The 13,629-nt window shown below is 36.9% G+C and overlaps 1 protein-coding gene and 1 long non-coding RNA gene across 2 annotated transcripts in view; one reads left to right on the forward strand and one right to left on the reverse strand.

Annotated features, from left to right (window-relative positions):
- LOC135178206 (uncharacterized) lies at positions 1 to 10,370 on the forward strand. The gene is made up of 5 exons (XR_010303424.1): positions 1 to 1,057; positions 2,224 to 2,373; positions 3,522 to 3,604; positions 5,120 to 5,214; positions 10,177 to 10,370. It is a non-coding gene; the product is annotated as an uncharacterized LOC135178206 (long non-coding RNA).
- Positions 8,563 to 13,629, reverse strand: part of FBXO8 (F-box protein 8) — a 19,456-nt gene continuing 14,389 nt past the window's right edge. The window contains exons 5-6 of the mRNA XM_064148872.1: positions 13,310 to 13,506; positions 8,563 to 12,561 (exon numbers count right to left, since the gene is read on the reverse strand). Of these exons, the coding sequence (XP_064004942.1) occupies positions 12,374 to 12,561; positions 13,310 to 13,506 (385 nt within the window). The 3' untranslated portion in view covers positions 8,563 to 12,373. The remainder of the gene's footprint in view (positions 12,562 to 13,309; positions 13,507 to 13,629) is intronic.

The following is a 13,629-nucleotide window of genomic DNA, read 5'->3' on the forward strand; positions in this document are numbered from 1 at the left end:
GCCGAGAGTTTGTCTATTTTGCTTTAAAACAGGGAAAAGAAAAATTGTGTGGAGCAGCCACCTGCTGCCCCGTGTCATGCCTGGAGAAGAGCCTGGCGCAAAGCCCCGCTGCCGCACCCGGCCCCGAGCGGGGCTTGCAGGAGCTTTTATTGTCCATAAACAGAAAACCAGGAGCGGCCAGTAATAAGATCAGGAAAGGAGGTATTAAACAAAATAGCGCTCAGGCACCGCACGCTTAAAATTGTGCTCTCAAAAGACACTTTCTGCCGAGCTGCAGTAAAGGTTTTATTGGTAATTGAGAAGCGACTCACACCCGCAGATTTGGCATTAATGACCGCTTTAGTGGGTAGAAATTACACTGCATAGCTTGTGGACGAAACCCACCAGGAAAAGGGCACTGTGCGGTAATAACATTTACTAAAGGAGTTACTACCAAATGAATGTCTGGATTTACGCTTCGGTTTGCCGAGTAAACTTTTGAGTAAGTATGAATGCAGGCCAATAACTTTTATAGAGGAAAGAAAAATATTTAAAGTCAGTAACTTCTCTAGTAGCTGAAAAGTAACTTCTGACAACAAATGGGCTTTCCCTCATCGTTGCATCAAAGCAATTTCTATGCTTAAAATTCACTCTGGAAAAGATACTATTTTTAAAATAACAGCATCAATCAGGGCAATTTCTCAGGTTTAGAATAACATTTCAAAACAAACCTCTGCTCATGAGCAGTCATGAGATCAGAGCATCTGTAGTGGTTTCTGGTTTGTGGGGTTTTTTTTGTTGTTGTTGGTTTTTGTTTTTGTTTTTGTTTTGTTTTTTTTTGGTCAGGATTTTCACGTGTGCGGGGAGCACAGAAATGTTATTCTCTTCGGCAGATCCTAAAGTTCATCCTATAAGAATTTCATTCTGATCTGCTTGCTGTCAACCGAAGTAATCGGTGAAAGGAACTGCCCGTTCTGGCTCTGTGCCTTCAGATAGCACATGCGTTACAGCTGTAAACATCGTGTTTTCTGAATGTGTCCAGCTCATCCTTGTCCTCCATCAGCACCAGACCTTTCAGGTAGTTTAACGTTTGGATTTAGTTCGGTGTTACTCAGTTGTGGAGGGTTACGTCGCCGTCTCAGTCCATTTAAAATTAATAGACTGCTTCCACTGACTCTGCTGCTCTGGGCAGAGGCAGAGTGGAGGTTTCGCTTAGCAGCAGCCTTCTGCCCTGTCTTCCCACCACCTTCCTGCCCGGCCCGGTCACGGGGCTGGAATTCACTGGGAGTTGCTGCAAAGGAAATCAGATGGAGGCTCAATAAATGCATCTTCCACCTTCTGTACCAAGCTTTCTTCTTTTGTCATTGAAAATCTACCACAAGAATTTTCCCACGTGGGCCCCTATATATTACTATCTTTTCAACGTTTGGATTACTTTAAACAAACAAACAAACAAACAAAAAACAAGTGAAGGTGCTTGTGACTAGTTAACTTTAGAATTTTTACGTTTTCTCAGACAAAGTTCTGTGCTCTTAATTTTCTGTGCAAACAAAAACAAAGATTGTGATATATGTTACAGATTCATAAAGATACATAAATGAACACGTATCTATAGCATTAGTTTATATGTATATAAAATATTGAGTCATTTGTTCAGAGCACTTTTCTTGAAAAAGAAGAGGCTGAAGAAACCATTATCCATCAGACTAAAATTTCTCTCATAATTTTGACCATTTAAATATTTTCATCAGGACTTTTGCTTTAATACAAATTATGCAATATAAGAATTTTATTTGTTGCAGACAGCAACAACAAAAGCACCAAACCCAACAACAAAAAAACACGACCAAACAACAACAACCAAATTCCCAAAATATTTTCTCCACACCCTGACTTCCAGAGCAATAACAAAATACCAGGATATCCAAGCACTTTTAGTTTTTATTTTGGTTTTACTATTCAGTGCTGAGACTTAACAATAGATTGTAGGTTGGAAAACACATTTCAAAACAGTTGCGTTTCACCGGAGTTCTGGAGAACAGTTGAGGGTTCACCCCATCACGCCTTTTTTTTTTTTTTTTTTTTTTTAATCCTTTCCTTTAAAAACAAACCCTTTCAAAAAGCACTAAACCTGTCTCAGTTACTCTAGGTAGAGTCCCTCTCACTTTCAGTGAGCACGCAGGGGTAAACTGAAAGATCATTTAATTATTTTCATTCTAATCTCTTTAATCCGCTTTATACTAGGAGCAAATGATGGTAATGGGATCCACATGGAAAAGACCCCTCGGGAGGGGGAGGTTAGGACAGGAGGATCCTCCCGGCCCGTCGCCCTGGCAGGTGGAGCTTGGCTCGGCTCGGCGGGGATGGAGGCTTTAAAACAAATAAAGCATTGAAGTAAGGCTCCCTAATATGTGGACAGGTGTCGTCGTTGCTGTTTTCTTTTTCTTTAATGTTTTATTTTATTTTATCTCTAAGTGGCTATAGAATAACCCGGTTGTCACACTGTATTGACAGGGGACTCTCCTGAAACTGGAGAGGAATAAACAAGACCCTGCTCTCCCCTTTCCTTTCACTCCTCATGCCTCAGAGCTTGAACAAGGACAATCTGATTAATTTTTTCGGGTCCCCCTCGCAGACTTCTTTGCGGTGACCTGAGGCAGGCGACCCCGCAAATATCCGCGGTTCCAAGGTCTCCGCAGAAGACTAAAGCAGCGAAGAAAGTGCAGCTGATCGCTGCGTTAGCTATCACCACTCCCGTCTGTGGCTGCAGGAACAGAGCCAACAGGGAGATCACCAGGCGCTTGGTTTTCTTTAGGTGTTTCAGGATCTATACAAATACGAGACCTGCCAGTTTCTATAAACATCTTTCTGGACACAGTCAATCAATCATACTGGCAAGCAAGCAGACCAGGAGCCTAGGATATATACAAGGCATAAATATATACATATAAACCCTGTCAACTTTGTAATATTTATTCTCTTTTCGATTGGCCTTCTCCCCCACCCCCCCGCCATATAAGCCTTTCTAAGAGAAACTTTATCTGGAAATATCCTGATGAAGTCAGGAATTCACAGTGAAAAAGTAAGAGGTATTGCTAGGAAGTTATATTATGTTGTATGCTTTAATGCTAACAAGGGAAATCTTAGAAAAGAGAAAGCAAAAGAAGTGTGCAGGCAAGTTGAAGACTTACAAAAAATCCTCATACTTACAGTCAGAAACACAATTTCAAGAATAGGTGGCTGAAGAACATAAAACCTGGTAATTTTAAAATATGATGTAATAGGTGTATCTGGAAAAGACATGAGTTTACCAGATTTTCTAGTCAGCAATGTACTCTTTATGTTGCAGCCATTTCTAGTCATACATTAATTTGAAACACATTTGTATCCAAGGATAGGTCCTTGCAAATGCACTGGTTGTTTGTGTTTTTTTGGTTTTTTTTTGTTGGTTTTTTTTTCCATTTAAATGATCTTTTGATAAGAGCTCTACATATAAAGGAGTTTGTGTCCTCTCTTTCTGATGCTAGGTCTTTTGCTTGCAGTAGTACATGTGTGGACAAGGAATCCATGGCATGAACAATACAACAAATCTGATGTAATGCAAAGATAGTAGTTGCATGTCAAGGTAAGAGAAAATCCAGTTTCAAGAATTAAAAGAGCTGGTATAAATTAGGAATTTCACTGAAGCAGAGCAGTGGCTGGTGCTGCATAAACGGTGGGTTGTTGTTCTTGTGTTGCCATGATCTGAAACTGTGACCCTTCTTCTGGATAGTATCAAGGTAAGAAAGACCTGGGATGCATCATCTTGGTGGGAGAATGATGCTCAGAGAGCAGAAGTTGTGTTTTGGCAGAGTATCAAGAGGACCCTTTCCCAAATGGTTAAACATGCCAAACAAGCTTGTACAATTGGAAACCAAAGTGTTGGTTTCTCTCAGGAAAGATCTTATGATGGCTCTGGAGCCACCTAAGACTTTCATTGTGAAAACTTAGCTTTAAAAATGGATTGGTTCACTCACTGCTTAAAGTTCTATATAACAATTTATACTTATCATCATTTAAGTGAGAACTTCATCAGTCAAAGCTATATATATATATATATATGTATATGGCATTGTTTTCCATGGCAATGTAGTATGGAGCTCTTTCACAGAAAGTAGTTTTGATCTGTGGTGAGTAAGGCTGACACAATGAGGGGTAAAAGTATTGTCAATTTCCAGTTAAAATAGCACATTAAATAAATAACATTAAAATGGTAGATGAAGAACTTGTAAATGCTTAATAGCCATGATTTAAATGGTATTTTTGTAAGCGTGGTTACATCAATTCTGCATTCTGAGGTGGTAGTTGTGACTCTCTTCTGCTCTCACATATCAGTGGATCCGTTTGGGCTCACATAAAGTTCACAGGTTTTTATTCACAAAAAGTCTTGGCAAGCGCAGCAATGGTGTTTTAATGTTATAGGAAAAAAAGTGAAAGAGAATACATATTTTTTACTTCTCAAGCACTCACAGTTGTCTGGTTTTTTCCCTCGAGAGAAATTATTGTCAAGAATGATATAAATAAGCTTTTTTTTTTTTTTTAAATACACAATATACACACCTGACAGCATAAAATCCCCATCCATTGACACATCCTGTCTTTCTTCAGCCTCTGAACATCCATACTGAATTCTGTGATATGGCAAGTGACAAATTTCTTTCTGAATTTCTTTCTGGAAGATCTTACTTCTAGGGACAGTGCTATTGTCTCACCAAAGACTGTTTATGAGGAGCACCAGCCAGAGCATTCTGATTCATTAGCCTATGAACAGAAAATTATGTACCTTGAGAATGGACTCCAAAGGGGCGGAAAACAAAAGGGTACTTTAAACAAACACCTGAAAAAATTATAGTATATCAAAACTGAGATGCTTTTTCTTTTAGATCAATATTCTACTATGCCCATACAGATGGAACTCAGCTATTTATTTTACAAACCTGCTATGCATAACTGGGCGTTGAGTTTTACTATTTTCTTTTCTCTGTGGTTAAATGCTTTTTGACTGAAGTATTACTTGCATTAACAGTATTACTTGAATTAATTGCAGTAGGCATAAAGCCTCCAGAGATTCCATATACTTTTTCTTCCCTTCTTTCTCAAGAATGCATTATCTGAAAAGATTTGAGAATACTGCTGTGTTGCAACTGGTAACAGTGGCATTTATTGGCTTAAACAGTATGTGAGCCCTGTCAGAAGGTAAGGCATTAAAGACACTTCAAAGTTTTTGCTTCTTCCAAACCACAGTGACATCTTAGTTGTACTCCTAGGAGGCACTTTTGACAGTGGTGGGGGTCAGAATTTTACTGGCATGCATCTTGTTAGTTGTGTTGTAAGGATAATACAGATAAACCTCTCCAGGCGTTATGTCATATTCTGTGTAAAACTCTGTTCAGTTCAGGTATGCAGCAAACTACTTCTAAACCAGACAAAATATCACTAATCAGCATTCCTGGAATTAATTTGAGGGCAATATTCTTATTAATAATTATGAGATTGAAGTTATTGACATAAGGCTGTATGATCAGCAACATGGGCTTTTGTTTCTTTTGTACAATATAACAACTGTATACTCACTCACTGAGACTAATTTAGTTTGTTTCTGTTATTTAAAAAGAACAAGATTTCTCTAATTTGAGGGGAAGAGTCAGTTGCAAAGGAAGACCCTGTTTAGCGTCACTATGGACTGTTGTGGAGGGGAGCAGACTGGGTGGATAGGGTACAGAGGCTGTTACATTACCTCAGGAAAGAGGGAGGATAACAAATGAACATGGCTGGGACCAGCTATCCTCTTACAGAAACGGCTAACTGCACCTCTTTAAAACTTCTGTTTTGACTTGCATTTAAACTAACATAATTTTAGTGTTAATGAAGTTGTTAGAGAGGTCTTAATAAAGACAAATTCTTCCTTTGGCGTTCCTTCCCTTTTGCTAATTTGTATTTTTAGTCTCATAACATAAATCTTGATTTACGTTTAACAGTTTAACTTAATACTACTAAATGCTACTAATTTAAAATAATTCTCAATACATTTCAGAGTCTTTATAATTTTAAATAATTTTTACTTTAGGAAGTGGAAACAATGTCTATGTACCATTTAAATCTTCAAACAAGACCTTTAAGTGATGTGATATTCAGTACATAGAATGCAGTACAGTGTACATTGTGAACACTTAGTAATAAAAAAGGGAAATAATAAATATTAAAATATTTATTTTTTAAAAACTGAAAAAAGGGAAAAATCACATATTTTAAACACATTTTTACTCTGATAGATGATTGTTTATCTACTGTAAATTTTGCTGCAATGATAAAAAAACCTACCAACAAAATTAGCTTTTGTTAGTACAGACTGGAAATGGTATTGTCAGCCTTTAGATAGCACGGAGAGTTAAAAATACATTTACTGACAAATTCATAAGAGTAATAGAGAAATAAGAAGTTATATTTAATGTTAAAAAATGCATTAAGGAGCACAAGGAGAGATGCCTGTGATTTCCTTGCTTGTTTTGTCAACAGAATGCAAGTAAGCTCATGAAGTTCTCCAGTTATAAGAATATATTTTCAATTCAGTTGCCTTTCATGTAATTACAATTAGCAGGGGGGTTGGACTAGGTGACCTCCAGAGGTCCTTTCCAGCCTCTATCATTCTATGACTCTATGGTGTGAAAAGAGGGAACAGTAGATGTGATTTTTTTTAACCACATAAGAAATAGCAAAGATAAAAGTAACGCAAGGAGTATCTGTGGCATCATGCCCCATAAGAGGTATGTTCTGGCTAGTGTAGCAGAACAGCATTAAGTCTTCACCACCTGCATCTCTGGGAAGCATCCCAGAATTTTTGGCCTACAGAGTAAGTGGAGGGAAGTAAGGTATAAGGGGGTCCACAGGAGGGAATGAAAGGTCAGTTTGTTGATACAGGGTTATGTGACTGCAGAAAGACTTGTGCAGCACAGTCAGACATACATTTTCTTGGAAGGAGAAGGCTGTTCTTGAAATTAAAGTCTTCAGTGTTTGAGTATTTCCAGTGTAAGGAGAACAGGATTCTCAACCTATACCCCAACAGAATACATTTTCACAAGTGAAAAAGACAAATAGTAAATAATTTTGAACGTCTACCATACATTTCAAAAGTATAGTTAATTTTCCTGTGTTATGGTTACACATGGAAAGTACTGTGAATGTGGCAGGTTTTGGCTGTTACCCTGTGTGTGCACACAGATGCATATGCCTTGAGTCTAGCAGACAATTCCTTGCCACTCATCAGCCTATTCATATGTGTAGAGTTCAGAGGATGAGATACGTCTAATGGACTACAGACAAAAAGGAGACTGGTTGCATAGATAGGCTTTCTTCAGAAAAACCTACCAGAACAAGCTTTGGTTTTATTTTTTTCCCTAGAATTTTTTGTCTGCATGGATTATAGCATTTTTCATAAGGTTAACAACAAAGGTTATGCCTGCTCCGAAAACTAAAGTTTACACTGGTACCCACTGTCAAAATCAGACTACTGAAATAATGAATGAGGTTCACTTCCTCAGAATGTGTAAATGTTCCAACTCAGAGTTAAACTTTCAACAGCTGAAAGACAATATTGTTGACATATACCTGGCACTAGTTACTCAGGTTTATTTTTTCCTGGAAAGCTGTTTTGGGCGACAGAGTGGCGTCCGGGTTTCCCAGGTTGTTGTGCTGACAAACTGCAGTGGTGGTAAAGGCAGGGAGTCTGACAAAATCTCATTAATCATTTAAAATTAAATCCAACATTCCTCTCCAACACTGCCAAGAAGAAAGCTAACTTTTACAAATGAATACTCTTTCTGAAAAAAAAACTGTTATCCTGACCATGTTGCTTTCATAAAAGATACGCTTGATTTCTGTCACACACAAATATCCAGTTTTTAAAATAATGCATTTATTGGGTTGCTAGAAATCTGAAAAGTAGGGTTTTTTATCATTTTCTGTATGAGGTGCTACAAATGAACCACGTATCTAAAAAGTAGAGATCCTTCATTTTTTTAAATGACCTGCAGCAATTTTTTAAACTATAAAACAAATGCAGGATTTTCCTTTTTAATACAAGAAAATTTCACCTAGGGGATGGAAGTATTCTGCGTTAGCACCTTCTCATCCATTTATTATCTAAGATTCTTATTTGTATAAAGAAAGGACAACTGCAGATTTACTAACATCATTGTCAGCACTGAAGGTACAAAGGGGCATTGTGATCTTCTTGGAGATTTTTACATATATGTTGATTTCTATAATCCTAGCTATCTGGCTATTATTCATTTGCACATATCATATGGTAAGTCTTAACTTTAAACATCTGATAAATAATATTAGAAGATTGCAAAAAAATTATCTTACTAAAATCACTGGTGTATGTGCATTATAAAAAAAGGTATATTATTTCTCTTTGAGGGAAAATGAAGCCATAATGTGCCCATGGGAGACACAGGAAATCCTTCAAGTCTGTCCTTTGTCCATTTTAATGGTGCTTTTGAGATTAGAGTGGTAGATTTTACAATGGCAGAGAACAAGTCATCAGCCTTAATGTTTATTAGTTTTGATACTTACATGAAAAATGTTAAAAAAAAATCCTAGTCTAATATAAGGCAAGTAAATCTGACTTTTATAAATACCCAATATCTCCGTTTTGACAGTTTAACACCATCAAGTAGTTATACCTCAATTTTGTTTAAGCACCTAAAATAATTTAATAGCTGTTTCTTAAAAACAAAACTATAAAAAAAAATCAGGTTACACAATGACAACCTTAGACAAAACTATGACCACTTCAAAAAAAGAGCAATTTCTATTGATAAATTTGCTTATGTAAAGAACTTAAACTGCTGAAGAGGAAACAGTAACATTCATTTGTCCAGCTAGACAGTTTATTTTGTTAAACCTGTATTTTAGAACCATATATAATTTGTCTTTTTTCAATGTGGGGGTAGAGAGAAGGGCTGAAGAGAACATATGGATTTTTTCTTTTCCTGAATGCAAACTTCTCGCCCACTTCAAAAGTGACAGACACGTCTCTAACTTACAATTGTTTGGACTTTTGTAGGTTGAAGCAGCTTCAATATATTTTAAAAAGCCAAAGGTGTACAAATCTTTTCAGAGAATGAATGGAAGAAGCAGTTTTAGAAAATGCAGAATATCAGACACTGTAACTAAACCACATGAGAGCCTCAGAATTTAATGCAGGCAAAAAATAAGCTGTATTATGTGACAGCTTTTACGTGGACTCATGTACTCTATATGAACACAGAATTTTCCTCTGTCACTGTTGCATGTACTAGAGTTAGTAAAACTTCAGAACTGGTCATGCAGCACACAACTTCAGTGCCTTTTATGACTAGAGTAACATTTGCAAGGGGATGGGCTGCAGGCTCATTCCTTCATTCTGTGCTGCAGTTAGCCTGAAATGTCACAAGGCCAGAATTCAAAGGACATGCAGTAGTGGAATCTCAGTAGCTTGGAAAGCACTTTGCAGTTATGAGTATGATAACGCTTATGTAAGCAGGCTTGGAATCCATTGACCAAATAGTTATCTCCACATCATTTAGCGACACCTGGATCAGTGAAGTATCTAGCTCTGGTTTATGATGTATGTGGAGATAGCAATAGCATACTGAAGAAGACATTGCCCAAAACGTACATTTTAGAGGGCTTTCTGAAGATAATTAAGAGAATTTGAGCTTCATCTTTCTCACTTAGTAATAACTAATGTTACATCTGCTTAAGATTTTTTTCTTCTAAGGCAGGTAATTACTTAACTTCATGAAAAGACTAGATTCTTAAAATGTAAAAAATTACTTCTCTGCCATCCCAGAGAAAGACTCGATGTTCAAAAGAAAAAGGGACAGTAGAAATGTGTATTAGAATTTTTAGTTGTTTTCTGTTCCATTCTGAGTTAGTAACAATGTGCTGCATGCGTCAGGTGCTAGCCCTCTAACACTACTCAAAATCCTACCATGAAGAGCAGATGCTGTATTTGCATATGATCAGGATTTTCTTTTTTTTTTTCTTTTTGTCTGGACTTCCATCTTACAGCAACTTAACTATCATCCTGCTTCTAATTTATCTTCTTGGCTGTTACACTAGTCTTGAAGTTTTCTAAACCTTGTTCACAGATGTATTCATATATTCCAGAAAAAAACCCACAATATATCTGCCTGGAGGCTTTGTTCTCTCTGTTTGACAATGGGAATGGAGGATAACTGGAAATTAGGAGACATGAAGATTAACAATTTGTACTCCTACATCAATGCAAAATCAAAACCAGTATCACTAAAACCAACATAAATACCAATCAGAAAATAAACATTTGCTGTTTCAGAAGAAAACATTTCCTGATAAGATTATTTGTAATTTCAAAAGTCAATAAATTCCTCTTTTTAAGTGTGCATCTTCCGAGGAGTGCTTTCTAGAAAGCTATATTCTGTGGTCTTTGCATCAGATCACTGTAAAGAGCACAGAGACACATTCTTTAGTGTGGAATGACATGACAGAGGGTGGCGATGAAAAGTTGTTCTGAGAGACAGGAGTGGTATTTTAAAACCTGTCTGGAAGACAGCTACAGCGCTGCTGGCTCCTGGATTTGGCTGTATAGGCTACACAAATACAAACTGCATTTACACTTGAATAGCAAGCTAAAGCAATAAACCCCATACAACATTCTGTGGATGCACTTTGTTCATGTGGACCAGAGCTATAAGTACCATATTCTAAACCCTTGGAATAGAAGTAGTGGCTACTTTTTTTTTTTAACTCCCGTCATTTATGTAACTCTTATGTGGACTGCCATTGCCATCACTTTTCTCCTATCTAAGACAAATGTTACACCTCCTAACTGCCAAACAGAAAGCAGAAGCATGGGCAAAGTGTGTAGCTAGGACTACGACCTGCATTCAATTTCCTGCTCTGCCATAGGCTTCCTACATAAAAACTCAGATTAATCTGTAAAACAGAACTAAAAATATCTTTCTACCTCATCTCATGGTGTGTTAGGGAAAAAAGGATACATCTACTTGTTATTACAATGAATCCAGATGCTAGTGATAGCCGAGTACTATGTAAACAAATAATCAGGAACATCTCTGATTTCAACTACACAGTTTAAGAAATGCACTGCTCTGAGTCATCAGAAAAAAAACAACAGGCCAACAGGCAAATCCTTATGCAATTTCTGTACACACATGGTGGTTGTTTTGCTAACAATTTTTATGCAAGACATAACCCAACCAGAACTACTTTCAAGATGTTTTCATAATCATAAAGCTACTTAAAACCTAGTTACACAACAGATTTAGAAAGACTAATTCGGTATGAGTCTGAAATGGCTCCCCAGTCCTGCACAGTCACTGCTCTAGTCTTGCACAGTCAGTTTTCAATACATTTAGCAATGAGTCATCTGGTATGTATTTGCCTAGGCATTTCCATCACTGACACTTCCAGACTGAGGGAAGCAGCTGAAAGCAGCAACATGTTAGCCACCTCTACCACTTTCCCTGTGGAGAGTTTTTCTTGCTTTCCATGATAAATGAATGATTTCAGTTGTTCTGTGTCCCAAATAACTGCTATGTGCAATACAGGTTAACACTCTCTGTGTATACTGAACAATTTCCCTATGCCATCCCTGTGTGACTTTGGAGTTAATCTAAAACAGAGGTTCTAATCTTTACACTTGAGTGGACAGCAGATTGGCAAAATGCTAAGTCAAGTTATACAATACAATATTAAATATCAGCTTAGACATTTTACAAGTGTTCTCTCAGCTCCTGGAGTAAACTTTATTGTAGTATTGAGACCACTGTTTCTCTAACTTAGGTATCTGAGGTAGTCAGCACTGTAAAAAATGCGAAAAAAAAAAAAAAGTACAACACTATTTTAGGAGATAAAAGGAGAAATTTTAGTTAAAATATCTTACAATAAAATAATTATGATTATAAATCTCTTTAGTTAAATATATACACATTACATGGTATTCTAAAAAGAACAAACATATTAAAATTTCAAGCAGATCTAATGCACAAATTTACCATTTTGTCATCGTAGACTGTAATGTCAGTTTAACATTTGTAAATGGCTGTGTCAGACTAATGGCATTGTTTTGTGCAAAACTAAAAAAATTATGAAAAAAAAAATCTCCAAGTCCTTCTGTTCCCACAGTAAATAGATAGAAAAGGTAGTTTTACATATACACACACTTACACACACAAACTTTAATTGCATACAGAGGTTAGAATGACCAGCACTAAAATAACCCCCATCTCTACAAAATAATTAATTTCTTGAATTGATGTAGCTTTTGAAAATTACAAACTTTAAGTGCTAGCAAATTGTGCTTTTAGGCAGCCACATGGCCAATAAGGTAGATGTTGTCATAAAGGTGCCCTACAAAATCTTCACTAATATTCTGTGCAGCTCTTCGTGTATTTCGGATGAATTCCCTCTTTGACATCTTGTTCTTCACATGAGGGCTTGTGAGATCGATGGAAAGCAGAATCAAAGAGTAACACAGTACATAAACTGCATCTGGGTAAGAGAGAATAAATAAAAAAAAATATTTAACAAGGAAACCACAATTACTACTGTCCCCTGTCCATGAACCTTATAGTCTCCACTATCTGGGCTTATATACATAACTTTGAGTTGTTTTATCTATCCCAGGAAGTAAAAAATAATTAAGTTAGTTTCAACATAAGGAAGTCAGTATACTGCCAAATGGGCATTTACACATCTCTTAACTCTTCTACATTATCCAGAAGTCACTAAGGGCTTTATATGCATTCATCTGAACTAATTCTTTTAAGTTTTTGTAAAGTAAGGCAATCATCCTGCTAAAAGTGATCTTTAAGAAAGCAGTTCCACTGCTGAAAACAGGCTCTCCTTGAACCAGTGAGAAATGCTTGTTAACCTGAGTAAGGCCCAAAATTCCTTCTTGTTTCTTTGGGACTCTCCACAAGGTAAAATGTTAAGTGTCTCAGTCTGCAAGAAGGAACTTAAAAAGATAGTGTGGAGCCTAAGCACTGAAAGAAGTGAAGGAAAGATAACATGAAAATAAACCCCACTTATCAGCTAGGGCTAAGAAAAGAATCTGTATTTTTTTGCTTTTTAAGTTTTTTTTTCAAGTGGGACAATGCCTGTACACTAACCCCCCCCAGCCACATTTGTACTTTCAGAAATACTTGTACAGATGTCAGTTTTAAAACTATCATGAAGAGTAGCATTATCCAGAAATACACAGACTGATCCATTGAATCAGAGTGCCTTTTTTGCTTACCAGGGCTAAGGCCAAGCTCTCTCATCAAATCTGGGTTACAAGCACAGAATCTGTGAGAGAACTTTGTTATGAGAGTCTCAAGGTACTCTCCACGCTCCTCAGGAGCATGAATGTGTCTGAAGAACTCTCTCAGTGCATTTGGCAAGAACTGATTTCTGAAGTTGTGCAGCGTCACAAGGTCATCCAAAACATCTCGCCTGGTAGAATAAAATCCCATATATAATTAGAGAAATGTCTTCTGACTGTTTAAATATTAAAATGTAAGTTTTGAAAACAAAACTGTAAGCTTTATGAGTTTATGAGCTTTGCTTTTTTGCTAA

Source organism: Pogoniulus pusillus, chromosome 9 (assembly GCF_015220805.1).
Source record: "Pogoniulus pusillus isolate bPogPus1 chromosome 9, bPogPus1.pri, whole genome shotgun sequence".
Taxonomy (NCBI): Eukaryota; Metazoa; Chordata; class Aves; order Piciformes; family Lybiidae; genus Pogoniulus; species Pogoniulus pusillus.